This window comes from Crinia signifera, chromosome 2, assembly GCF_055691185.1.
Source record: "Crinia signifera chromosome 2, ASM5569118v1, whole genome shotgun sequence".
Taxonomy (NCBI): domain Eukaryota; kingdom Metazoa; phylum Chordata; class Amphibia; order Anura; family Myobatrachidae; genus Crinia; species Crinia signifera.
The window spans coordinates 286,512,685-286,540,050 of NC_139218.1; the positions used below are offsets into that span (position 1 = coordinate 286,512,685).

Sequence of the window (27,366 nt, forward strand, 5' to 3'; positions counted from 1 at the left end):
TTTCCCCACAAGCACGGTTGCGTAGCATTCATAGTCATGCACAGGGGAAGTGCGCGCAAGTGGGGAGTGCATTTGGCAGGGCGAATGCTGGGCTCCGAACACTCACAGCCCAGCGAGCAGCTCTGAATCAGGCCCAGAATACTAACATGGCGTTGACACAGCACAGAAACAAACCAAAATGAATCAGACCACAACAGGGTTGGGTTCAAATATATTCCAATGCTTATCTCTATCTCCTAGTTCAGGGGTTCTCAAACTATTTTGCTCCGGGACACCATCCGACAATATGAATTACTACAGGAATGCAGCAAGTTACTTGCCACACAAGCATAGTAAGCAGACTATGCATGCACAGTATAACCTCAGGCATAAAACCAAAGTACAGCGACTGTTAACGCAATAACTTCATTTCTTGCATATTACAGGCACACTAAAAGACACTGCCTGGCAAAGGTGAGAAGAACATTGGTAGGAGACGGATAAAGGATGAAACTGCAGCCAAGGAGAGAGAAGAGCTTCTAAACACACACCAGAAATCAGATGTAGAGCATAGAAAAGCAGGGGTGACTCCCTGAAATCCACTTTTCCACTACAAATTTGCACCTAGCATCCCCATGGAACCCTTATTCCTGCTAGGCTCACTGGGAACTGGTAGGACACTTTTGGTAACAAATAGCGAATTGCCAAATACTACGGTGACTCCGGTCAAGTAAAATTTGTCATAAACAAAGTTCGCATTTCCCTTAAAGCAATGTAGAGGTTGATTAGTGCGGCCAGGGCTGTCAACACCGGAGGTCCCACCGGGCATGCTGGAGGTTCAAAAAGGGGAAAGAGGGCCCTGCCTATTTTGTCAGTCCCGGGCCCCACAATTTGTAATGGCAGTCCTGTCCGGCCAACATTTGTGTGATTAGCCTGTCTACTCCATCATTTTATAGTGTGTACACAAAGCAACAAAAAAGCACAACTGTTACCATACTTGTAGTCACTTACCCTGGCTATACTTAATATTATAATTTATTCTACTGCCTTATGGTGCCCCTGCCCATGATTTACCAGGCTTCTGCTGATCTTTTCAAGAACTCCCTTGGCACTGGTTCAGTGCAGGAAAAACTCAGTTACAGTATCTCAGTAGTGGGCAGGACGTGGTTCTGTTACCTGGAAACCATTCAGCCACATTTTTAGATTTCCTTGTTCTGTTTTTTTTTTTTTTACACATAAACACAACAAACACAGGTTAACCGTATGGCAAGTTATATTGTACTCCTTTCATATTTCACATTCAAAACAAGTTAATAGATTTAATGCAAGTTAAGGGCACCCATTGAAATCTAATTACAGTAACATTCTACTTCTAAGATTCTTTGTTGAGTAGGAAAATAAAACAATAATATCATCATCACAATATTAAATATAACAAAACATATGAACTATGTTATGTTTGCTTTTTCCATACATTACATACAACGGAGCCAAACAATATATAAATAGAAAACATTTACATATCATGCACATATAAAAATAGACGCATACCAAGGTGGTGCTTCATTTGGATTAAGCCTAGTGGTAAAACGGTCACAGTCCCAAATAGCAAAACAATCAAATAGCACCGATTGAGTTTTGAAATAGACCAGAACCAATGTAATACAGGGTATTGTTTAAACACAGCTCACTGCAAGAGTATTTGGGGTACATTTATGAAGACTTCCATTGATTTCTATAAAAGATGGGATGTTGCTATGACCAACCAATCAGATTCTAGCTATTATCTTCTGAAAGGTGCTAAATAAATAAGAAGTAGAATCTGATTGGATGAAGTGGGCAACATCCCATCATAGAACTCCCACCTTAGTAAATTTACCCCTTTTGCCTGGTACACACCAGAACGATGCAGGTCGTGAGCAGATCATAAGACGATCGTACGAGAGCTCACAAGCTGTTGGAGCACACGATCTGATCACTACCTGCACATGATCTGAATCCAATATGATCTCAACCTGTACCAAGCTGAATGGTCATTTCCAGATCCTACCTGCTGCAGGTAGGATCTGTGAAACCAATAAAAGACGACCCACAGGGCTGCACATTGGATCGGAATCGGATCAGAAATGGCCCAAAACATGCTCACTTTCCATGAAATCAGTCGAGATTGTATCTAAATTGGGTGGTTTAAGGCCAAATCGTTCTGGTGTGTACCCTACATTTGTGTCTGGTAATCAAGTAATCTAAATAGTAAGACTGGAAATGCAGTGACGAGCAACAATTTAACATATGGATTAAAATCTTTGCACCCTTAGATCCTTAAAACAGGAATTCTCCGGGCAACACGATATCCTGTGCCAGCCTGTGCTGGAAATGCAGTGACGGTTAGTCTTCGCTCACACTTCTTCTGTGGACAGAGGCATCCCTCGCTATCTGGCACAATGTTGGAGTTTGGCACTGCCAAGTACAATTTGACCGTAAGTAGAATTTCTGTCCCTGACCACATCAAGAGTAATATCGACTTTTGTGTCCCGATGATACAGTTAGTGGCAGTGTTACTGATGACAGGGAGGAGACCTCCCAGTACAGACTATGTGACAGGAAGAGTCTATACAGTATAATCATAGAGAGGGACTGAGATAGGATGACGCCCACTGTGATAACCTAAAAAAAAAAAACACACAGGTCATTAGTCTCCTCAGATTTAGATGTATATTAACACATATTTTGTTCTGCAGTCATTGATTAAACACGATTGTATAGATACAGTTTGGGAGCATGTAGCCAGTTAGGTAAAGCAAGGTAATCAAGGTTTAGCAGAGAATCATTAGGCAGAAAGAGAACATTACTGATCTATCAACCTCTGGTATTCTAAAACATTTATATACTGTACTGTTACGGAGGAGCCTGGTGACAAAGCTTAATAACATGCTACAGGATATGTCCCCACTCCCACCTACAAGATTGTGCGTGTACTGCTACTTATCGCTGGAATACTCTTAAGCTGGCCATACATCAGAAAGATCGATCTTAAGATCGATTGCACTCATGATTGTGTACAATTTCCCTTGAAATCCCCAGCAGTCCTTGGTGGTTTTTGGACACACAATCTACACACAATCGATCATATGATCAGTCATACAATCCATCTGCTGCATGATTTTGTACACAAGATGTGCACACAATCTGCATACAATCCATCATACAATCAGTCATACAATCCATCTTATGATTGATTGTATGATTTTGTACACAAGATGTGCACACAATCTGCATACAATCCATCTTACAATCAATTGAGATTGTATGATTGGGTACAATATCTTTCTGATGTATGGCCAGCTTTACTCTATCAGACTCTTCACTGCTCTACAAAACCTCAAACGGGTGCTCAAGACCCACTTCTTTATCAATGCTGTCACCCTAACCCACTGCTCCATGCTCACTAGCACTCCCCTCACGGTGTCACCTCACTCTGTCTACTCTTACCATTTAGACTGTAAGCTCTTAGGAGCATGGACATCTTCCCTTATGTGCTTTTCCTTCTCTCTCTTATTCTATAATCTTCTTCACACTACGTACACTGGCACCTAAGCCTTGGCTTCTGCCATATAATATGCTTATTTGTGTAATATGACTGATGATGTTGCAATGTTTATAAACAGTCCTGCATTGCTCTGTATTGTAAAGCCCTGTACATATAGGGTTACCCGTCCTCTGTGCTGAGCGACGGGCTTAAGCATGGATTGCTGAGCACACATCGTGTACACTTGTGATGCTGTGTGCTGAGCGATCGTGCTGGGTGGGGCTTTACCTAATGTTTATACGCACTGGCTTTCCCTGTGGGCAATAGTGATGCACCTTTCCCTGTGGGCAAAAGTCATGCATCACCATCGCTGCAGGGCATACACACTGAGTGATTGGTGCTCTATTTCTAAGCGATCTAGTCAGAATGATTTCAGTCTAATTTCAAATTGATCTGTGTGTATGGCCCCTTAAGTGACTTTTCCTGTTTTGTTTGTACTCTTTGTGTGTGTCCATGTACACATGTTTACGGCAGACTTGATGTACCAAGTGGTTCTTAACTGCCAGCAAATTCTATGTTTCAAAGACGCTGTTAACCATACCAACAAGATCGTAGCCTTTATTAATTGTTATTAGAATATTTGGTTGGTTGATTTTTCAGCCAGTAAACTGGCTGATTTCAGTAAGGTGTAATTGGTCATATTATTAAAACAAATAGTAAAAATTGTAAATGGAAAAACAAGTGGAATTAGAAGACTTATTGTTTTTTTTTTTAATTATTGATGCTATTTTTTTCAATGATACAAAGTCAATAAAATGTAATCTGATAAGGGGATACCAATGAATTATGCTTAAATAAATTGTCCTGTTTAACCAGCACTTCAGAATGGGAAATAAATCAAAAGATGGCTTTATTAATATATAAGAATAACAGCTTAACTTCAACAACAGACTAGTATTACAAAGTGTCTATAAAAAGTTGATATATTTAGATTTAAAAAAAGTATTAACCTATTGTTGAGGTGCATTGGTTTGGAAGGCAGACTAATACTGCTTTCACATTGCAACCCTGCTTTCAACCCATTTTTTAAACGTTTCATAAAATGGGTCAAAAGCCAGTTAAACCCCTTCACATTGCATGTTATAACCAGTATATAACTGTTTATATATCTTTCACATTCAACCCGTTTCACCCATACAAAAACGGCTTCTTTGCAATGAAACTCTATTGTGCAATTCCTGCTTGTGGGCAGTGACAACATGCAGGGAGACAACCAATGACCCTTGTGCAGATTATCATGTGTAGTTCAAACCGGTTCTGGACCGTTCAGATTGCAGGAAAAACGGCTCAGAACAGTGTAGGATCCTGCTTTTAAAACATTTTCAAATGCCGGTATTCTGTAACCGGTAAATTGACTAGGGAGCTTTCACATTGCAGCTGGTACCGTTTCAAATTGCAAAAAAAAACGGCAATATACTGGCTTACAAGTGCAATGTGAAAGGGGTATAAGAGAAGCAAGAGTATACTGTACATACAATTATTTACAAGGCATGGTTTTATATTGTAAATGATTACCGCTTTAAAAACCTTCAGACATCCTACTCTTCCAGCAAACCAGACCTTATTACATCCTGTTGATTATGTTGTCTTTAATCAGTTGTATTTCTCAATCTACAGATCAGCCTGAACTTTGCTTATTTAAAATATAACCATATAAACAGAACAAACTCCTTCATATTGTTATTTTAGAGTACAGGATAAACACAATAGGGCTTTAACAAAATTCTAATTTGAAGTGTTTTAAATATTTTCTCCATTTTCAGATTTACTATGAATGCGCAACATTTTGTTAAATATTCTGCATGACAGAATTTGACCAGGACTTGGCAGAATTACGTATTTGCAGTTAATAGTAAACTGCTCAGTGGGCATGTCACCAAATAATTGTGTTTCGTGTAATCAAGACCTTATTACAATGCATTACTCAAAGGGCAGTATTCAATGAGGCTGATTCTCCATGTTCTACGGTGAATATGTGCTATTTTTATGCTCTAAGGTGAATCTTTTTACTGAAAAAGTGATTCACCCTATTCAATGTACAATATTCGCCGACGGCGAACAGTGAATGACGGACAATTCACCGTCTGATAGTCACCACAATTCGCTGTGGTTTTTCAATGGGTTTTTCAATGTGATTCGCCGTGAGTGTATTCAATGATCAGATGGCGAATTGCCTTCTAAGTGATTTTCGCCGTGTGTCACCGTGTAGCAATCGCCATCTTTTTATGGTGAACTTTTAAAATAAAGTTTTTTTAATTTTGTGTCAAAAAATCAGGAATTTTATTATGTGAAGGGGCATACTATTTTTATTCATGTGCTTACAGTACAGGAATATATATTTAATTAAAAAAATATATATTTTCTTTACACATAACAGCCAGCAAAGGGCCGAGAGCCGCTCATTAGATATTCATATATTCACTGCTCCCGATCATTACATATACAGGATCGGGAGCAGTGCAAGCGTCTGCCCTACCTGCGTGCCCTGCTAGCTCTCCTGTGGGGCAGCTTGTGCTGCCTGGGTCTCGGGGAGCCCTCCTCCCCCCACATACATTCTGGGGCAGGCAGGGACACTTCCATCTCCCTGCCTGCCGCCATCCCCCGGCTCCCTGCGGGGTTAAGAATTGCAGTCAGGGGCAGCGAGCCCCTGCGGCATTGAATACTGTGACAGCGAGGGCTGGCAGCAAAGGCTCCAGCCCTCCGGAACACTGTGACTGTGCAGCGAATCCTAAACAGGGGGACAAATGTGAAAGTGATAATGATAATACTGTGACTTTTATACTGCAGTTTTGAAAAAGAAAGGTGCATCAGTAAATGGTCTGCGGGACCTCTGAATAGTTAAAGAGGTTATATAATGAATTAGAGTATAATGATTGGCAGCTTTTATTTGACCACATACCTTTTCTCTTTGATACTCTTTAAACAAGAAGGAGATGCCTACGAAACATGGGTGGCACAAAAACCACAAGAAACAGCCCTGAGAAAACAACAACTGAGATTTAGAATATTCATTACAAATACTCCAGTTATTAAAGGGCCTATAAATGAATATCATGTGACAGAGATAAGATGCTCAAATATTACAGTACATATAATATACGAATGACCTTTTCTTCAAAATACAAGTTTGAACATTACAATATAGCTAATACTGTACTAAACAAAAAGATTTACTTGTAGGCTAGCTGCCAAAATCGGATTTCATATGTGCACCTGTATATTCCAATGTTACATATACTGCTTTCCCCACTATCGAGGCAAAATCTCATTGATGGGCAATTGTTTTCTAAAGTCTTGCGAAAAACCGCCAGAATTCAGAAGTCTCATTTTTGGCACCATATGTGAATTATAATTATACAAAAGTTGATTATTGGCGGTTATTTATCTGCAACAAAACCCAGCACTTGTGTGAGGTAACGACAGAATCAAGCAATATATCAGGATATTATAGGATATAAGTGGCAGCAATAAATGTACCAATGTTCAGGAATGAAGACATGGAGTGAAATATAGAATAATAAAACCTGCAAAAAGGTGCTTCAACAGAAGTAACATACAACGGTGAAATCTAATAAGAAAAATATATAAGACAGCACAGCTCCATTTGAAGTAATATATAGCTGCACAATGCACATCCATACACTGCACAGAAATTGTAAGGATATAATGATAGGAGTATAAGGGAAATAAATGTCAGAAAATGAACAGTGCTACATAACTTGAATGCATAATATCAATTTGAATAACTGGTAAATAGAAGGCACACTCCATCAGTACTTCAGCATATATTTTGTACTACAATATCTTCATTTTACATAGTGAGCTTCTATCTCCAATGTGTGAGATGTACTAAGGGGGGTATTCAATCACTGGCCGACAGGCCCTATCCAATACTGTCTTCCCCGACATCAGTGAACAGGGGAGCTCGGCAGAACAAGCCCGACTTCACAAGCAGTCGGGCTCGTTCTGCTGAGAACGGCCGGGAAGTGACGAGCTGCCGGCTGCAGCTTGCCTCTTCCCGAACGCATGCTCGTGGCCACGCCCCCTTCTCGTCCCACTGCCGGAGAGACATTGAATCCTGCCTGCTTGTTCTTGGTCGAGCTGACAGAGAACGGGACTGGGTCACGGCTGTTAAGCCAGCTCGACAGCCGTGACCCGCAGATTGAATACCCTCTAAGCCTCAAAAAGTGATCAAGTGTATAGTGATAAACCACCAGCAAATCAGCTCCCAACTGTAATTTTACAAACGCAGCCTGTAACATGACAATAAGGAGCCGATTAGCTGGGTGTTTATCACTATCCATATTATTACATTTCAAGCAGCTGGTCATTCACCTAAAGATTTAGGGCCAGATGTATCAAGCTTTAAAAAGTGATAATGTGGAGAGTGATAAACAGCCAGCCAATCAGCTCCTAACTGTCATGTTACAGGCTGGGTTTGAAAAATGACATGTAGGAGCTGATTTGATGGTTGTTTATCACTCTCCATTTTATCACTTTTTGAAGCTTGATACATCTGGCCCTTATTGTCCAATCTGGCTGGTTGGAACAAAAATGTGGTAATATGGCAGCAAATTACAATTGACCATTTGCTTTTGAATGCTGGAAAACTTCATATATTACCAGATTTTTGTTCCAACCAGCCAGACAATAGCCTGGATAATAGATCTTTAGGTGTATGGCCAATTTTAGGTACATCAGGCCCAATACCAGATACACTGATAACTCAACTGCAATATAAAATAAAATAAAAAACTGAAAAAATGGTGTTTGTAAATTCTATGAATGCGAAAATGTCCTACATATAATGTTGTGGTGATGCCCCAAAATAGATCTATGGCTTCCTCTGGAAATAATCTTAACTATAAAACACCAACAATATTTATTTATTTATTTATATAAACAGGGTTCTCACCACTCACCAAATAAATAATGGGGTTTTAAACTATTGTCCTCCGATACAACTCAAAAATCTTTTAGTGTATGTAGAAGAAATGCTGTGCCACTGGTTGAGTATTGGCATCTACTGCAATCAACGCCTTTTTGATGGGTGGCCCTTGTAATAAGTGCTATCCGTCAAAATCTCACTAATGGCAGCAATACCTTTGTCATTCACAATAATGGTGTATAAGCTGCTAAAGTCTATGGTCACAAGAAGACAATTGGCAGGAGGAACTGTAAATTGTTTAAGCTTCAAAAGGAAATTAGTGGTGTCTCTGGAAAAGTACAGAGTCATAATCACTACAGGCTATAAATAACTGAGAAAGGGGTTGGCAGAGTGATCCCCTCACGGAGATAATGGGCCTCCCTGGAGGGGAAATCAAACTCTTATGGAGTTCTGGAAGAATGTAGATAAGCAGTACCTTGGGATAGTCCTGTTTCAAAAAGTCCCTGGTGATGTATCAACCCAACAATTAGTGTACCCCATATAGATCACAGCATCGATTTCTTTTTTATACTTCGTTGTAGGATCATACAGTATGTTAGCTTCATATAGGTCGAAGCATCATCCAATTGTCTCATGAACTCCATGATATAATCATCATGGTGGATGATTGCGATACATCTGCCTTTATTGGCGGGGCAGATCACTATATTGTGATTATCATGTAATGACCGGATAGCTAAATTTTCATCTTTGCTGAGATTTGATCTATGGGAGATAGCGCTATTATAATGAGGCAACATCTCCTGTTTAATTAATCTAAAGAATGTATCAATAGATTAATTATTAGTAGGGGGGACAAATGTGCTTTTCTGTCTGAAAGGAGATTTATGGGTAATTTCAGTATCATGTTTTTAAAAAAAATCAAGAAGATTGAGTTGCCTGTGAAATTTGTAAAGCTCTACCTCAAGGTCAATAGGTTTCTGTTTGAATGTTTGAACGAACGTTAAACCCTTTGAGAGAATGGCCATCTCTGCAGGGGTAGGTGTATAGTTTGAAAGATTAAACACCACTAAGTCAGAAATCCCTTTTGGAACTTGGTTCCTTCTCTGTTTGTGCTTGAACCCTCCTTTCCTACACAGTCTCTTGGGCCTTTGTTCCTGCTCCGCCTATATACGCGTTACCAGGAAAAAAAAGTTTCCTTGGACGGGAGGGATTATCAGAATCACTCTGGGGTAGATTTAACGCGCCGCTATAACACTTCCTGCTTCGCCTCATTAGCGAGGCGAAGCAGGAGGGAAGGCCGACAAGATGTATTAACATCTCGTCCGCCGCAGCGGGGGAGCGCTAACTCCCCCCTCCGGCGATGTCCCCTCCTGGAGACAGCGCATCAGTTAACACTGATGCGCTGTCTCCTTCCCCCCGGCCGGCTCACTGCGCATGCGTGGGATCTCGCTACTCTTGCGAGATCCCCAGCGCAGCTCAGAGCCAGAGGGTGTCATAGATCAGGGGAAGCGCTATCCCCTGCCATAACGCACGGGGATAGCACATTTTCCCATAATCGGCGGGTCATAAATCTACCCTTCTGTGAGGTATGTGATTTATTATCAGTAAACTTCCTGTCAAATCACCTTCTTGTGCCCTCAGCTGGATGGCAAGGTTACCTAGAATGTTGTCTATTTAATCAAGGGTATACCCTTAGCTCCTTATAATCTTCTCTAACATGTCTGTACAGTATTTAGTTTTTTTTTGAATGGTAGAAGTTCTGTACTTATCAAGGCTTTCAGTAAAGGCCCCCATACACTATGCGATTTTGGGACGATTTCATCCAATTTCGGCACTTTGTGCCGATAATCGGGTGAAATCGGCCCAAAATCGTAGGTGTGTTATATCTGATCCGATGCGCGGTCCCGTGCGCATCGGACTGGATCAGGGAGGTCGGACGGTCTGTACATACGATCACGTCCGACCTCCCTGTATGCATATGCCTGCCACCTGACAGGCATATGCATGCAGACACCGGGGGAGCAGTGGGGTGGGCAGCGGGTCCCTGAGCGCCGGCGAGTGCTGCTGACTGACCTGGCCGGGCAGTGTACTTACACATAGCAGCAGCGGGGACGGGACGCGTAGTGGCGGCTATTAGATTTTTAAAATACTTGTCAAATGACCGGCCGCTCTCTGATTGGCTGAGAGCTCTCCGGCCAATCAGAGAGCGGCCGGTCATTTGACAAGTATTTTAAAAATCTAATAGCCGCCACTACGCGTCCCGTCCCCGCTGCTGCTATGTGTAAGTACACTGCCCGGCCAGGTCAGCAGCGCTCACCGCACCCGCCGCCCGCCCCCACCACCGCCGCCCCCGCCCCCACTACTCCTCACCGCCCTGCAGCTCCCCGGGTTTTTTTTACATGGGATAAATCGCATGCGATTTATCCCATGTAAAAAATGGCACATCAAGTGCCAAATTGTATGTGAGCCTCCCGGGGAGCTGCCGGGCGGCTCGCAGGTAAATTGGGTCCGACTTGTCCCTAGGACAAGTCGGCCTAATGTATGGGGGCCTTAAGCTTTAGCATCCAATCTGTACATTAGACTCACATTCTGCAATCTCAGGACTTAATCTATACGTACGCCGATGTTCCCTCCCACATAACCATATTAGGAGATCCGGTAATTCCGGACTAATGAGTATTCTTTGTCTATTGGATAAAAGCTGCAGCAACTGACAGGTGGTTCAAATTGTGTTTGAATGAGGTTCCTATAGTTAGACAGCCTGATTCATTTAATCTTTGTGCAGTCCATGAGGAAGGTGGTATGTCCACCTACATAGCTGTTGTGCCTTGTATTTCTTTTTGCTTTTTCATTAAATCCAAATTCATAAGGTGTGCTGTCCTATATGTCCTATAAGCAAGGTACTTCTAAATAAAAATACAAACATTAATTATAATTAACCTACTTTTGCAAAGGTGATGTAGAAATGCCTCTTCATTGTGGTCCGCTCTAAAGTTATAATGTGGTATAGGCCACAAGCCAGTGATGCAGCTAAGCAAATCTTCATGGCAATGAGAAGGATGCCAGCCAGGCTCTGATGGGCATGGTAACTGTGGTGATTAGTATCTTCAAACAGCTCCCAAACCAGCAAAATCACCTGCAATAAGCATATACTGTATGTGAAATTATATATTGTAAGAAATGATGTCATATTGTAATGGTGGGTGAGAGAGAGAGAGAGAGAGATAGAGAGAGAGAGAAAGAGAGATAGAGATAGAGAGATAATATATGTATATGACAAAAGGTGAGTAAATATAGCCCTGAAGTGTTGATTTAATCTCTGAACTGTGCTAGCTGCTGTAAAGTGTCACCATTCCGACTTATATAATTATCTTCACCCAGCCAGAAGAGGTAAAAACGTCAAGCCCTTGGGAGAATTATTCAAGTACGTTTATCAACAGAAGAAAGCTACAGAACTCCATGTCAAAAAGAACATCTGGTAACAGATACAAACTGTACAAATAACGGCTCCCATCTTATTATTAATTATATATTTATAGTAATATATATGTGTCAAAGAACAGAGGTCTGTGGCATAGGAAGCACACATTACACACCAAATGCAGACTGACAAAAAAAAAAAATGGAGAAACCACTTAAAACCAATAAACATTACCATAAAGTGGCTTATGCAGTTGAACACAAGTCCATATGCGGAGCGTGTCTTGTATGTTTTCTCGGCACATGAGCTGGGACCAAGTGTGCGGGACTAAATTCAAAGTGTGTCACCAGAACTGGCGCATGTGCAGGCGATTTCGCCGCACGGATTCTTTATACGCCGCACAGGGGGCGTAGAGGGGCGTGAGGGGCTACTTAGCCTCATTACCCTATGCATACGCCCCGCGTTTCATGGGCGTTCCCATGCAAACGCGGGGCGTATGCATGGTAATGAGGCCGTGACGCGTGGGTACGGGGCGGGCATCTGACATCGCCGGATGTCAGCTGCCCGCCCCCATACATGATTTCACACGGACAAGTGTCCGTGTGGTCTTGTGTGGCGGGACCTGGTGGAGCGTGCGGCCCTGCATTCGATGTTCGGCGACCATCGAATGCAGGGGCTGCTCCCAAGACGGAGGAGGCGTATCCCCGTCCAATTTCATGCGGATCGCCACATATCCGCGTACGGACGGCAGGTGGCGATCCGTATGGAAGGCGGGGATTCGCCTGCACGGTCGCGGCCGCATATTCTGATCGGGCCGCACCGATCAGAATAAGGCCCATAGTCACATGCTTCTAGATTGAGAGACAACTCTCCAGGAAGCACTACAGGCAGGGCCATCTAAATGTATAGGCACAGTAGGCAGCTGCCCAGAGCCCTCTGATTTTAGGGACATTCAAGCCATGGCAGGCTGGCCTGGTGCCTCTGAAGCTACTTTGGAAGCAGAAAGACAAGGCCTTGGAAGTTGGGTATTGGGATGCTGCGCTGTGGACTGCTCTAGTAATGGGGCTGCGGATTGTATATTAGATACAGTACAAATACCTTACCAACATGTAGAAAAGAGAGGGGTACACCAACAGGTGTCAATCTGCGCTCACAATTTTACTAGGACCAATGTAATTACTAGATATGAATAAATGTCATACTATGAGTATTTCAATAAATTATCTATTTACTGTAGTTGATCTCACAGAGAATTTATATAGCTAATACATATAAAATGACATCAAAACCATAAAAAAAATTTTTATATCCTACATAAAGAGAAATATTTGTTAAACAACATGTACATAAAAATTGAATACAGTACTGTATATGGATGAAAATAATAATTCTACAGTCAATGGTAGATTTTATAGTGGACTACTAATACAGGTATACACATACACACGGGTGGGTGGGAAGGGGAACACAAACAATGATGAACAGTGTGTGTATAGAATATATAGGATGAGCAGTTTGTCTGCACATAGAATAACATGCACACTGGGATGTGTAAACTGGACACAATCACAAACCTGAGCAATGACTGCAATAACAGCGATCCCAGTGGATGTGGGTGTGGAGTCCCACTGAAGAGGTCTCCCTTGTGATTTCTTCATTCTGCTGAGAGTCCAGCCTATACATAAGCTTAGCAGTAGGTATAGCATCTGGACTTCTGAGGCTATGTCACACACTGGAAGCAAAGAAACAGGAGATTGAACAAGATATATTGTCACGTTCTTATGCACTATAAAAATATTTTATCAAAGCTTTCATTCGGTGAATGTACAGTAATAAACACATGGCTGAGGCTTGGAATGGACATTACAATTATTACTTCTAAACTATGCGACGTTACTAACATAGCGATCAGACTACATAAATATCCCAATATCTATGGAGTGATCTATGATTATTCCAGACATTGTTATGTTACACGTGGGGGAAAAAAAGACGTTAATCTCAAATTACAAAAGAGTAATAAAAAAGTTTAGATACCCACATTCTGCCAAACTGCCAATGAAAGGAGCGCCTTTGCCGTCTTTAGCATACCTGGGATAAAAGATGAAAACCTGTGGTGAATATACTGTATTGATAATAAGGTACTCTTTACCTAGAACGCCCGCGATTACAATCGCGGGCGTCGGGGGTAAAAAATCGCGGCCATCGCGGGTACATAAAAAACGGGTGCGACGCGATGCCCGCGATTTTCCCATAGGGATCAATGTTAAAAGTCAGATTGGACGCGATTTTAGCGTTAAATGCCTCAATGCCCGCGATTTTTACATAGGAAACAATGTTAAATGGGCTACAGAGCCCTAATAGTCCCCCTGAAGTCTTAAATGGCCCCCACAATTTTTAACGCCACCCCACGATCAACGTCAACCCGAAGCGTGGCGAGCGCAGCGAGCCCGCGAGGGGCGGCGGAACGCGTCCTCCGACCTTTTCATACCCCCACTATCCACGTCGGCGTGGAGTTGAGAATAGAATAGTGTGGCGAGCCACCGAGCCCGAAGCGTGGCGAGCGCAGCGAGCCCCGCGAGGGGACGCGGATACCTTCACAGTTATACGCGTCCCCTCGCGGGCTTCACAGGTGTCCGTGGCGACGCGGACACCTGTGAAGCCCGCGAGGGGACGCGTTTACCTGTGAAGGTAACCGCGTCCCCTCACCACGCTTCGGGCCCGGTGGCTCGCTGCGCTCGCCACACTATTCTATTCTCAACTCCACGCCGACGTGGATAGTGGGGGTATGAAAAGGTCGGAGGACGCGTACCGCCGCCCCTCGCGGGCTCGCTGCGCTCGCCACGCTTCGGGTTGACGTTGATCGTGGGGTGCCGTTAAAAATTGTGGGGGCCATTTCACACTTCAGGGGGACTATTAGGGCTCTGTGGCCCATTTAACATTGTTTCCTATGGAAAAATCGTGGGCATTGAGGCATTGAACACTAAAATCGCGTCCAATCTGATTTTTAACATTGGTCCCTATGGGAAATCGCGGCCATCGCGGGCATCGCATCGCACCCGTTTTTTAGTGCATTCGATGGTCGCGATGGGCGCCGTTCTAGGTAAAGAGTACCGATAATAATGTACATTGAATAACACTGACACTAGGGGGTTTATTTATTAAAGGGCAATTCTCATCGATTTTTATCGATCGCCATTGAAGTTGGGTTATAGGAGCTGAAACACAAATTTATTAACAGATGATGTTTGTTTTAGCCCAAGAAGAACTACATTGATTTAGATCGATTGTAACCGATTTGAAATCGAATACAATTTCTGAAAATCAATTCTTAGTAAATACCCACATAAATGTTTACCTTGAGAAATGCAGATAGTTTGCCACGGCTGATACAACCTGCAATAACAGTGCATTTGATAGCACCTTCAGCACTGTATGCATAGGACCGCCTTTTTTAATCGTCTGCCATAGAGACTGGATGTATATGCAGGCAGCCACAAAATACACCAGCACAAGCATGAAAAAGAATTCATGTAAACCTAGAGGGGAGATAAAACATGTTTAGCAGACAAATCATCAGCCACACTGATTAAAAATAAACCGGAGAATGACATAAGGTAGCAGCTAGTTCCCAGGCTGTGAATGTAGCTTTGGACTGCATAACTGATGGCACATACCATGTGCAGTGGCAGCAGAAAGGTCAGTCACCAATTTCACTATCCACGCCACCACCGGTTGCCTTTAGTAACCAGGTGGTGAGCAAAAGCGGAACAAGCCACCGGACCAGAAGCCTGGTGAGCGAAGCAAGCCCGCGAGTGTACACTTTGGGTATCCTCTTGCCAACATTCAGCCTCCCCTGCCCTTCCACCACATATGGTCTGTGCCGCCAGAAGAAACATTTACTGCATGGGATGTATAGCCATCCACACCAATAAGTCACAACAAATTTGTCCTGCAATCAGGTCTGAATCTGGCCCCATGAGTAAGGTGTGCCATTGGAATTACAGGCGGTCCAGTTTTGCGCCCTTTACACCATTGTAAGCGCTGGGCAGCATTATTTTCTGTGATAAGAGGTCTATGAGCAGTTACTTGCCTATACCAGTGGCTCTCAACCTCAGTCCTCATGTACGCCCAACAGTTCATGTTTTCCAGGTCTCCACACAGAATCACAGGTGAAATAATTAGCTCCACTTGTGATCTTTTAAAATGTGTCAGTGAATAATGATTGCACCTGTGCACCTGCCGGGTGACCTGAAAAACATGCACTGTTGGGGGTAGTTGAGGACCGAGGTTGAGAACCACTGCCTATACTATCAAAGTGCTTGGGCCTCTCTATGAAGTGTTCTTGTCAAAAATTACGCATTAGTGGGCATTTTAAAATCATATAGAATATGCAATAGTGTTCATGCTGTCTTAACATGTGCCCTGCCCTTTTACCAGGGTCCTGCTATAACAGCCTGCACCGGCCATGGACCAGTGAATAGATGCCATGCGCGTGGCATCTATTCACATTTAGTGGAGAGCTTGGGGGAAACCCAGCACTTCCATAGGTGCCAGGCATGCCCCCATTTGAGACGTCGGTGGCCAAGCACGCCCACGATAGTGACGCTGACAGAGCCTAGCCATCCCTACTAGTGATGTTGGCTGGTCTGCATCCACCCCCAGATTCCCGCACCCCCACTTTTCGAGCGCGTACTGCAACCCCCACGTTTTGCCCTGCCTACATCCTAGCAGGACCATTTGTATGTATGGGATGACCCCTGTTCTTTTGCAGCTCCCTGGTTATTACTTTCCTGTCCCTAGGTTGCAGTTTCAGGGGTCTCCAAGGACAAGATGCATTCCTGCAATGACTGTTATTCTTTCAAACATGAATGACAAAATACACAGTGGCTTCTTAACATCTGCAATGCTTTTGGCACTCATACCCCCGATCGAGCAGTCTAAGATTATCCACTTTTCAGACTCTGCTAGATCCTTCAGGCATGCCATTTAGTTAGCAAATGATCTAATCAGTGCCCCTCTAAGCGTTTTATACCATCACAAACACGTGTCTGCTGTAGGAGCACACCATTTCCCATGTGCGGTGCGGTTACACATAGTGTACAGCTATATAATTACATTGGAAAACAGTGCATTCAAACTGAGACAAATATGAGCATAAAGTCACAATCTAGTCCAAGCACACTTTACCGGACTCATCTGCTCCGAAATGATCAAAGGGATTCCCTGCTGCATCAGGATTCAAAAGAGTGATTTGAAATGTGATCTCCTCTGACTTGGGGTCCTCATAGCTCATCAGACAGGTATATTTGTCCACATAGATGGCATACCATGCTGCAGGAGAGATGATCTGTGGCAGTGTGTAGTTATATTCGGTTTGGTTCAAGGGAACTAAAAGAAAGAATATAAAATACAATTTGTGACATGAAGCCGTTTATTTTTTATTTCGTAGTAAAAAAAAAAAAAAGTTTGAACTTGTAAAATATACCAAAGTAGAATTGGAAATAAGTTAATCAGGAATTGTATTTGCGCCCTTATTTTGAATTTGCAGTAGCCCCACAGACTACTGTGCAATAATAATGCTGTTAAAGGGGGTTCCTGTTGGTTTAATACAGCTATGGATTTTACCACTGTCACACATAACTTCAAAACGTTAAAAAATCGCGTCGGTCGCGTCGCATGCGGCTAAATAAGCATTAAATGGTCCCGACGCGATGCCCCCGATTTCCCATAGGGAACAATGTTAAATGGCTCAATTTAACCAAATCAACAGGGAACAATGTTAAATGGTCCAGAAACCCCCAAAAACACCCCTGAACAGTGAAATGGCCCCCCAAAATTAGTTAACGCCACCCCACGATCAACGTGAACCCGAAGCGTGGCGAGCACAGCGAGCCCGCGAGGGGCGGCGGTACCGTCCTCCGACCTTTTCATACCCCCACTATCCACGTCGGCGTGGAGTTGAGAATAGAATAGTGTGGCGAGCGCAGCGAGCCACCGAGCCCGAAGCGTGGCGAGCCCCGCGAGGGGACGCGGATACCTTCACAGGTAAACGCGACCCCTCGCGGGCTTCACAGGTGTCCGCGTCGCCACGGACACCTGTGAAGCCCGCGAGGGGACGCGTATAACTGTGAAGGTATCCGCGTGCGCTCGCCACGCTTCGGGCTCGGTGGCTCGCCACACTATTCTATTCTCAACTCCACGCCGACGTGGATAGTGGGGGTATGAAAAGGTCGGAGGACGCGTACCGCCGCCGCTCGCCACGCTTCGGGTTCACGTTGATCGTGGGGTGGCGTTAACGAATTTTGGGGGGCCATTTCACTGTTCTGGGGTGTTTTTTGGGGTTTCTGGACCATTTAACATTGTTCCCTGTTCATTTGGGTAAATGGAGGCATTTAACATTGTTCCCTATGGGAAATCGGGGGCATCGCGTCGGGACCATCGCGTGCGATTTTTTAGCACGCATGCGATGCGACCGATGAGATTTTTTTACCTGCGATGCCCCAGATTAGAATCGGTGTGGCCGTGCTAGGAAACAAGTACCAAAAAATCCAAACCCAAAACATTAGTTTACGTATAGAAATTGAAGTCACTAAAACAAATTACAGTTATAGAAAACTAATAATAACACAATGATACTTCTCTCTATAAATTCACCACTTTAATGCACTTACATGTGATAGGGGATGTTATTACTGTCTAAAGTACATGCTAAGCAATATGCCAAACAATAGTGTATACGCTCAATATCATGAAGGAGATCATTCAGTGTGTACACATGATATTATTCGCTTAGAGTTCAGATGTAAATCATTGATGATGTAATTTATAAATGATATGGTCTAGTGTTTATGGCTCTTAAAACTCAATGACAATGGAATTAGGTCTAGTAACGGCCAAATAAGTGCCACTGTAAAGAAAGAAAACAATTGTCTAAGCTCTCAGCACTGGGATGACTTAATGGTAGGATAAGGAATGAATTAAAGCTACAATGTAATTCCAATCACTGGCAGGAACTATGAGCCTAATTCAGACCTGATGGCAGGGCACATTTTGTTTGCAAATGGACAAAGCCATGCTGCACTGCAGGTGGGGCAGATGTAATATGTGCAGAGAGAGTTATTTTGTTTCTGTGCAGGGTAAATACTGGCTGCTGTATTTTTACACTACTATTTAGATTTTAGTTTGAACACACCCAACCCAAATCTAACTCTCTCTGCACATTATATTTGCTCCACCTGCATTGCACATGGTTTTGCCCAGTTGCAAAATATGTGCCCTGCGATCAGGTCTGAATTAGGCCCTATGATCATTATGTTAAAAAACAACAGCCAACAAGGGGAGACGGTTGTGACCACCTTCTTTAATTTTGGCATATCTTGGTGTAGTTTCTAGAGATGAACCAAGCAACCAGTAAATTACCCTCTAATACCCTTTTTACACCAAACAATAACCCGGGTTGTTGCTGCTGAGTCAACCCGGGTCACTGCTTGGTGTAAATAGGGTAGGAGAAAAAACTTTTTACCTGGCAATTCAACCTGGGAAGTTTTCCGTATTGAACAAGGGTGAGACCCAGGTTCAGGGGCAGTATAAATGGTTAACCAGGGTCAACTAGTTTCCACCATTTGGTGAGCCCATACCTCCCGACCGCAGCATCCTGCGGTCAGTCCGGAGGATGGGCAGGGGGCACATACAGCCTCCGCTGCTGTCTTTTGTACTATGCAGACAGCAGCAGAGCCTGGGAGAAGGTGAATGGCTGCAACTTTCATGGGTGCTGAGTTGCCCCCAGCGTGTCGGTTGGCATCACGAGGGTCCTGGCTGGCAGATTTCCTGGCACTTGGAGATGATGTAATCTCCAAGCGCTGGCTCAGGTTCCGCCTCTGCCGGCATCATGCTGGATGAGGTTTCTGTGTAAAAGAAGTCAACTGCCGAGTCGCACCAGGGTCCAAAAAAAAAAACGGGTGCGACATGCATCTTGGTGTAAAAGTGGTATAATAGAGTAACAATGTATAGTTCAGTCTGAAACCTGACCCCTAAAGGAGGGGGTGTTCCCTCAGGCTGAGGGACCACCTGGTGATTTTCCCTGTATCCAAATGGGCCATTCTGTGCCTGCATGCTTTATAAAATGGATGAGATATATACAAAGACTTAGCTGTAAAACACACTTGATGCTTGTGCCAGTAACAATCTCTCGGGGCAACTGTTCTCTTCCTTGCTCCCATGAATTTTTATCCATTCTTCATCTTGATAAAGGTACAGGGCAGCATCTTTCCCAACCGCTGCTGCCACATTGCTAATTCGGACACGTAGCACAGCTTGTTCACCTACAAAAGAAGAAAAAAGGTCTAATAAGACTTCAGCAACATTACTCTAGAAATGATCAAATCTTTGCAATCATCCATTAGAGATTCGCCCAACTAGTGCTGACAGGCAGAAAGACGCAAAAAAGAACTCCAATTTGTTATTATGTAAAGTTATTTTTAAACCTGTCATCCAAATATGGACCATTCAAATTAAAACACATTACAAATTATTTAACGTTAAATGTAATTTATTCCCATATGGAGAATTTTCAGGCATCAATAAAAGGGGTACAAATGTGAAGATTTTTCTGCATGCAAGATAAACACTACTCCATGCACATACATGATTTGTATTTTTACACCGCATTTTAGATTTAGCCCAGACCGTGACCCCAAGACAAATCTATAACAAATTAATAATAATAATGCATAATAATATCATCAACAATTTTGCTCGTTAACAATACTGTATAGTGTATACCATGCTAAAGTCTTGTTTATTTTTTAGATACATATCATATATCCAGTTGCTGTGTTTTGTTTGTGACTTTTAAGCATGGTGTGTCCACTGCATTTACTGATCTGAATAAGCATTATCAGATGCTTTGTTCATATAAACATATTTGCTCTAGAACAGCAAATATTACTAGGACCCAGTTTTGCTTTTGTTATCTGTGGGGCTGATTTACTAAAACCAGATTTTGCAGTAAGGTTGTTTTTGCTTCATCTCAATTTTACCCAACACAGTGAGACAAAAATGTCTTCATCAACCTTCCCATGTATACTGAGAAGGATAAAGACGGACATGTATCTAGCAAGCTGTTGGACATTACATATTTTAATCTGCATGTCCAGTTTCATTATAATTCAATGGCAGAACTTGTGGGTGGTAAACCCTGGTGCAAAAATATAATTTGTGCCCCCTTCCTCCACCCTAACTAGGGATGCCAATTGCATGGCTTTTTTGTAAATCCCAGGATTCGGGACTGAAAATGCTCAATCCAGGGATTGGCCTCCCCAATTTAAAAAAAGGGTGGTGCCACCGAAAGCCGGTGACCAGGTGCGGGGGTGATGCCAGTAGTGTGTGCATGCGCAGTTTAATCTCAAAATCCGGGCATTGGAAACTCCAATCCCGTGACTGAAAACTCTGCAATTTCGGGGCCAAATCCCAGGATTGGCCACCCTAAACCCAACCCAAGTTCACAATATGGCAGTGGTGAAAGGGAGAGGCAGAGGGTGACAGGGAAAATCAGTGGGTGACAGCAAGATGGTGACAGGGGCAGCAGTAGGCCCCTTAGCCCTCAGGGGCCCAAGTGCACTGCTCCGGCACCAGTGGTAGAAAAACCGACCCACTACCAGCTCCCTTATTAATTTAAACACAGTAGTTACACACATTGTATTTAAAGTTGGGGTTATGGAGCATCTATATACAGAGTGCACAATGATGCCTGATTGTCAATCAGGAAATACAGTATTTTTGTTTTATATTTTATTGTGGTGAGGGCATGCAGGCCACAGTGTAGTGACAGCACAGTGTTCTGCTGCAGGGGACAGTTTGCCCAATCACTGTGATGGGTCATTAGGACTTTGCTGGGGCTGCTGGTGATCAGAGATGTAACAGGACATAGGTACTCTGCCGTGCACCAGGCCCAGGTTCGGTCGCACTATCACATGCATGTGTGTATCTGCCATACTGTACCCACCATGGAACAAAAAGGTGAATATGTGCTGCCCCCGGCTGTGCCACGCCAGGGCGCTGTCAAAGCTGCCATGCACTGTTTTAGCCCGTCCCGTGTGCAGAAGCGATAACACTGCGAGCAGCAGTAACCCGAGCATCTCCCTCCTATGTACTAACCGGTACCGGCCACAGCGGCAGCTCCAGCCGCCACATCTGCAAACAGCACGGGGGAGCGGCCATGACGTCACACGCCTCGTCCAATCAGCGGCACGCAGTAGGCGCGATGCTCCGGCTACGTGTACGTTGCCAGGTAGAGTCGTAAAGCGTGGTTGCTGTCGTGGCGTTCTACTCTGCTGGCGTCAGTCGAACTGGCTGTGTTTGCGACATGTGATGATCGGGCTCTCAGCTTCGCCAGTGTGACGCGTTGCGGAGCCGTTACATACACGCGCGATGTCCCTACCGTCATCTGCTGAGCACACGTCATCGTGACGCAATGAATAATGACGAAGAGCCGCCTGGGGGCTTTCGCAAGAGGCTTCTGGTGACCGGCGGCGCTGGGTTCATGTAAGTGCCTGTGTCCAGCTGTGGCGCATCTGTTCCCTGCCTATGTCGCCTCTGAGCGGACATACAGTACATCATCATACCTCCCAACAACATGACCGTGTCCAGGAGGGACAGAAATCAGAATGCTCTGGTTCTGGACTTGCTTGTTAATGAATACCACCTGTGGGGGAAACACATTTCTTACCAATTTATCTGTTTAAAAAAAGTTGATGGCAAACATACTTCAACAAAGAAGTCCAGAAACAGAGCATTGTGTCCCTCCTGGAGAGGGTCATGTTGGAGGTATGAGTACATATATACATAGGCTGACAGTAACCGGCACCTCTAGTTTTTTGTACCCTATTGGGGTGTCAGGGAATGGACATCCCTTATAAATAGCCATTGATGGGCTGATTGGAAAGCAAATAAACCTTGGCTTCTGTGGATTTATCCGGCCTAATTAGCCTGAGCTAGACTATTACCTAAGACCATTGATCGTGGGTATTAGGATATTGCCTATGTCATATTTGGATGAGTTCTTGCTGAGAAATAGCCCTTAATATCAAGTTACATTCCACTGGAGGTCTTGTAACATTGTGACTGCAATATCATGAGACTGCATATTAATTTCCTGAGCTGGTTCTAGACTGACACTAACATCGCTTTGATAACCTGTAACCGAAATAAAAAAACAAACAAACAAAAAAAACTGTCTCTATCCCTTTCATTAAACTTCTTTATCTGTCAGAATTTCCCTGCCTGTGTCAGTGTTTCATTATTCTACAATAGAGTCTTAAGGAATGTACGCATGGTGCGATTTTTGCTAGTGGACGATTTTGACTAAGCGATTTTGTCTATTTTCACTGTTAGTCCAGGATCGAATCAAAATAGACTTGCCTGCACAGTCTATTTTGCGATACTGACTTGGCTGGACCACACATTGGTAATGGCTGCATGTTGGACACCATGTGATTTTGGCTAACCTTCCAGGCGATTTTGACTAGTTAAAATCGCACCTTGTGTACACCCCTTTAGTTAAAGCAGGCATCTTCAAATTTTGGCCCTCCAGCTGTTGCGAATTTACACATCCCAGCATGCCTTGCCATAGTTTTAGCATTCCTAATAGCAAAACTGTGGCAAGGCATGATGGGACTTGTAGTTTCACAACATCTGGAGGACCAAAGTTTGGACATGCCAGCGTTAAAGGGACAAATATAATCATTGATTTCATGTAGTACTTCACACTAACATTGCTACTAAGAAAATAGCTTCTCAGGGTACAGATGTGTTTTCATACACTGGGCATCTTTTCACCATACAGCTCGAGATACTTGACTGAGGCACTTTGAGAGAAGTAGCTTATCATATATTTCTTTAGATTTAACTCTTATGCTGGGCATACACATGCAGACAAAGTGCCTGTCCGGCATTATGGGGGTTATTCTGGTTCATTCGCTTCCCGTGTGTTTGCATGGGGGATCGATGCAGATGCATTTCTGTGCATGTGCAGACGCAGGATGCATGCGACCACAGCGAGCAGGGTGTTCCGGCACACACACCCAAGTGTGCGGGCGGCGGGCTGGGCTGTTTGCATATTGGAACGCTCAGCGTTTCATGGGCGTTCTTATGCAAATGCCCCAATGGTGCGGGGGGTGACCAGCTAACATCATCTGCCCGCCCACTTCCTCCTGAGCGCCAACGCATATGTACGTGACTTGAGAGTCACTTTTATATGCATGCACCTTCGCCATCATTCGATGGTTGCAGACCATCGAACGATGTGGGTGGATCCCACTAGGCTGCGAATGGATGTTACTATGTAACATCCATTCGCAGGCCCTGTGAAGGAATCGCCTTTGCGAATGGGTGGCGGCCAGGCCACCATTCGCAAGGCGGGGTTTGGCGGACTTGCAAGGCTTGAAATTCGCAGCCTTGCGAATCAACCAGAATAGCCCCCCTGCAGTCTGTAACCCTGCATATATTGTGGCCATTCACTGTGAGATCTCTCACAAATGCCTGCTATGCTCCCCTGGGGAGGAGACATTTCCCAATATGTCCCTAGGTCAGCCGCAGCAGGGCATACGGTGTCTGATTTGGGCCACTTTCATCTGAGAAAATATTGTATGGAACAGACATGCTGGATGATCCATATTTATATGATATTTCAGGTGGATTTTCCAGATAATTGTAGGGAGCGCCAGCAGATGGCGCCCAATGGGGCTATTCAATTATAGCTCAGTTTGGGTGATATTGGCTGCCGGCATTTCATCTCTCATTCGCCATGGTGGCATGCTAAAATAAGCGAAAAGTGACCCTTTTGAGTGCGCTTATTAGTTTGGTCGGATTAAGATGCTATTCCTGCCCATAATGAGCGCAGTTTCAGCCATCAATTGGAGATTGGACGACGATAACCTCTGAGTCTATCCGGGGAACACCTCTTGACCATTTATTGAGGATTAAGGAGTTAGGTCTTAATAGGATAACCTTTCAGTGGTACTCCTTCCTCAGTTTGAACTTCAAAAGTGTAGGTTAAAGAAAGATAAGACCAGGATCACATCCCGCTCGTAGACTCAATCACATAAGGGAGGAATCCCAGTGCCTCCCAGGTTGTCCTAGAGAAAATGATTTAACCTTAAAACCAAAATCATATATTTTTTTTTCCTATCTCCATCTGGGAGACTCATTTGGACCATGGAGATGTACAGGAGTTGGCCCTAATGGTATGCTTTGCTTCCCTGGGTCATAAAATTTGGTGAAATTATGAACAGAGAACTATTTATCATGTTATACTATTTACTAGTGAGCCTGCTCAAAGCAAAAGCTTCAAAAGCTAGTCTGCTACCTTTTGTGTTTGTGCATGTGTGAGAAAGAAATGTAGCAGCAGATGGCAGTGTTCCGGAGACTCACGGACACTAGGCATATAAGTGATATAGATGATCTGCCTCTGGGGAGTAGTGTGGGGCAAACCCTGCACTTTAATGAATCTTTCCCATATGTTCCAGTTCATTCCACCACTAGTTGTGTCCTCAATTCTAAATGTTGTTGTGTTCACTTTAGGATATATCAGCCATGGTGCTGATTACTGAGGAGGACTCATTTTTTACATTTAATTTTAATTTAAGGGAAAACATTTGTATGCAATGCATTATGTCGCTAAAGCTGAAATTATACATTTTAATGCATTTAATACATTGACCCCTTGTGGTATATTCAATGCTCTTTAGCGAGCTGTGACAGCGAGCAGTGCTGATTGCTGCTCAACACAACTCGTGGGTCAGTATTCAACTGACCCCCCCTCCCCTGCAGCCGCTGTTTCCACCTCGCTGGGATTTTACCGTGAGATGGAAACATCATGTGCGGCTGGCAAAGCAGCGAGGCTTACTGCTATATGCAGCGGGCTCCCTGCACTAGCTGCGATCCACGCTGTCCTCTGAAAGCGATGATTCCTCCAGAATGTTGAATAGGGCAAGCGGCCGGTGCGGGGGTTAAATGGCATAAAACAAGCCATAAAAAAACCCTTGCCGGCCGCATTGAATACACCGTTTTGTATTTAAAATATTAGTTCGTTTCCAAAGTAATAGATAGATAGAAAGACCAGGGGCAAGCAGGAGATTTCAAATGAATAATTTGAATAGGGCTGCCGCTGATTGGCTGAGAGAGCTCTCTCAGCCAGTCTGCGGCCACCTTATTCATTTGAATAGATGTGTGGTGGTGGGGAAGCAGTAAGCAGGAGATCCCGGTGTCGGGACATGGGCGCATTGTGCATCATGCCTACACATGGAACGATGTGGCCATGATCCTGCACGATGGGTCATTCATCTTTCCGGATTCATTATTAAATCCAGGCGGTCGGGATCCCGGCGTTCAAAATCCCGACCGCCGAAATCCCGACAAGGGGGGGGAGTGGATCGCCCCCCATTGCAGACTCGCTGCGCTCGCCACGCAGTGGGCCCGGTGCCTCGCTACGCTCGGCACTCTAATTTATTCTCCCTCCGAGGGTGTTGTGGACACCCTCAGAGGGAGAAAGTGTCGGGATTTCGGCGGTCGGGATTTTGAACGCCGGGATCCTGACCGCCGGGATTTACACTGCATCCCATCTTTCCGCCTACTGAAGGGAACAGCAAGCTCTATGGCTGACCCGCGGGCTCCCACATCGGATCGCCATCAAGTCCACACATGGTAAATTTTGAAACAGTTGATCGTTCTGATCGTTTACAAAATCTTACCGTGTTTGGGCATCTTTAGATTTGAGTGAGTTATTTTGTTTCTGTGCGGGGTAAATAATGGCTGCTTTATTTTTACACTGCAATTTAGATCTTCGTTTGAACACTCCCCAACCTAATCTAACTCCTGTCTGCACATGTTATGGCCCATACACACAGGGTGATTTTAGGTCTATTTCTAAGCAATCTGACTAGATCGCCTTGTGTGTAAACCCTCCAGCGATGACTTTGCTATTGCCTGACTAGATCTTGACTGCATGCAGTCAAAATCTAGTTATGGTCATTGTTCTCCCACCACATGTGTTCCGAGTGATCGCACGTGTGTACGGGGCTTTACATTTGCCCCACCTGCAGTGCACATGGTGTGGCCCTTTTTCAGATGTTCTGCAATCAGGTCTGAATTAGCCCCTATGTTGGGATGTGCCCCAAAAGCAAAACTATAATTGCTTAGTTATTCAAATATTTGAGTATATTTGTATATTTCACATAACATAAGAATATAGTTTGGTACTTATGTATTATCTGGCCTCCCATGTTAAATGCACCCCATTTTTTCATACCCCTACTATCCAAATACGCATGGAGTTGATTTTATATAGTGTGGCTAGCGTGGCGAGCGGACGCGGTCTCATAAGAAAAACGGGAGCCCAGATATTACATAAGTACCTATAGTTTTTCCAATATGCTGCCACAAAAAAGCCTTATATCAAAAGTACATTTTCAGTCAAAATAAGTTCTTGCT

The 27,366-nt window shown here is 43.9% G+C and overlaps 2 protein-coding genes across 3 annotated transcripts in view; one reads left to right on the forward strand and one right to left on the reverse strand.

Annotated features, from left to right (window-relative positions):
• Positions 1-1,234: 1,234 nt before the first annotated feature.
• On the reverse strand, positions 1,235-22,301 carry GPR180 (G protein-coupled receptor 180). The gene is made up of 9 exons (XM_083168793.1): positions 21,884-22,301; positions 20,043-20,201; positions 17,068-17,268; positions 15,236-15,416; positions 13,919-13,968; positions 13,452-13,609; positions 11,401-11,592; positions 6,465-6,542; positions 1,235-2,643 (listed from the first exon to the last, which is right to left on the reverse strand). Exons 1-9 carry the CDS (start codon positions 22,014-22,016, stop codon positions 2,485-2,487), a joined length of 1,311 nt encoding a protein of 436 aa, XP_083024919.1. The 5' UTR covers positions 22,017-22,301; the 3' UTR covers positions 1,235-2,484.
• TGDS (TDP-glucose 4,6-dehydratase) overlaps positions 22,173-27,366 on the forward strand; it is a 48,150-nt gene continuing 42,956 nt past the window's right edge. Inside the window, exon 1 of one of the 2 annotated variants that reach the window (XM_083168794.1) lies at positions 22,173-22,422. In XM_083168794.1, the coding sequence (XP_083024920.1) occupies positions 22,352-22,422 (71 nt within the window). In that variant the 5' untranslated portion in view covers positions 22,173-22,351. The remainder of the gene's footprint in view (positions 22,423-27,366) is intronic. The other variant, XM_083168795.1, reaches the window with a different exon arrangement.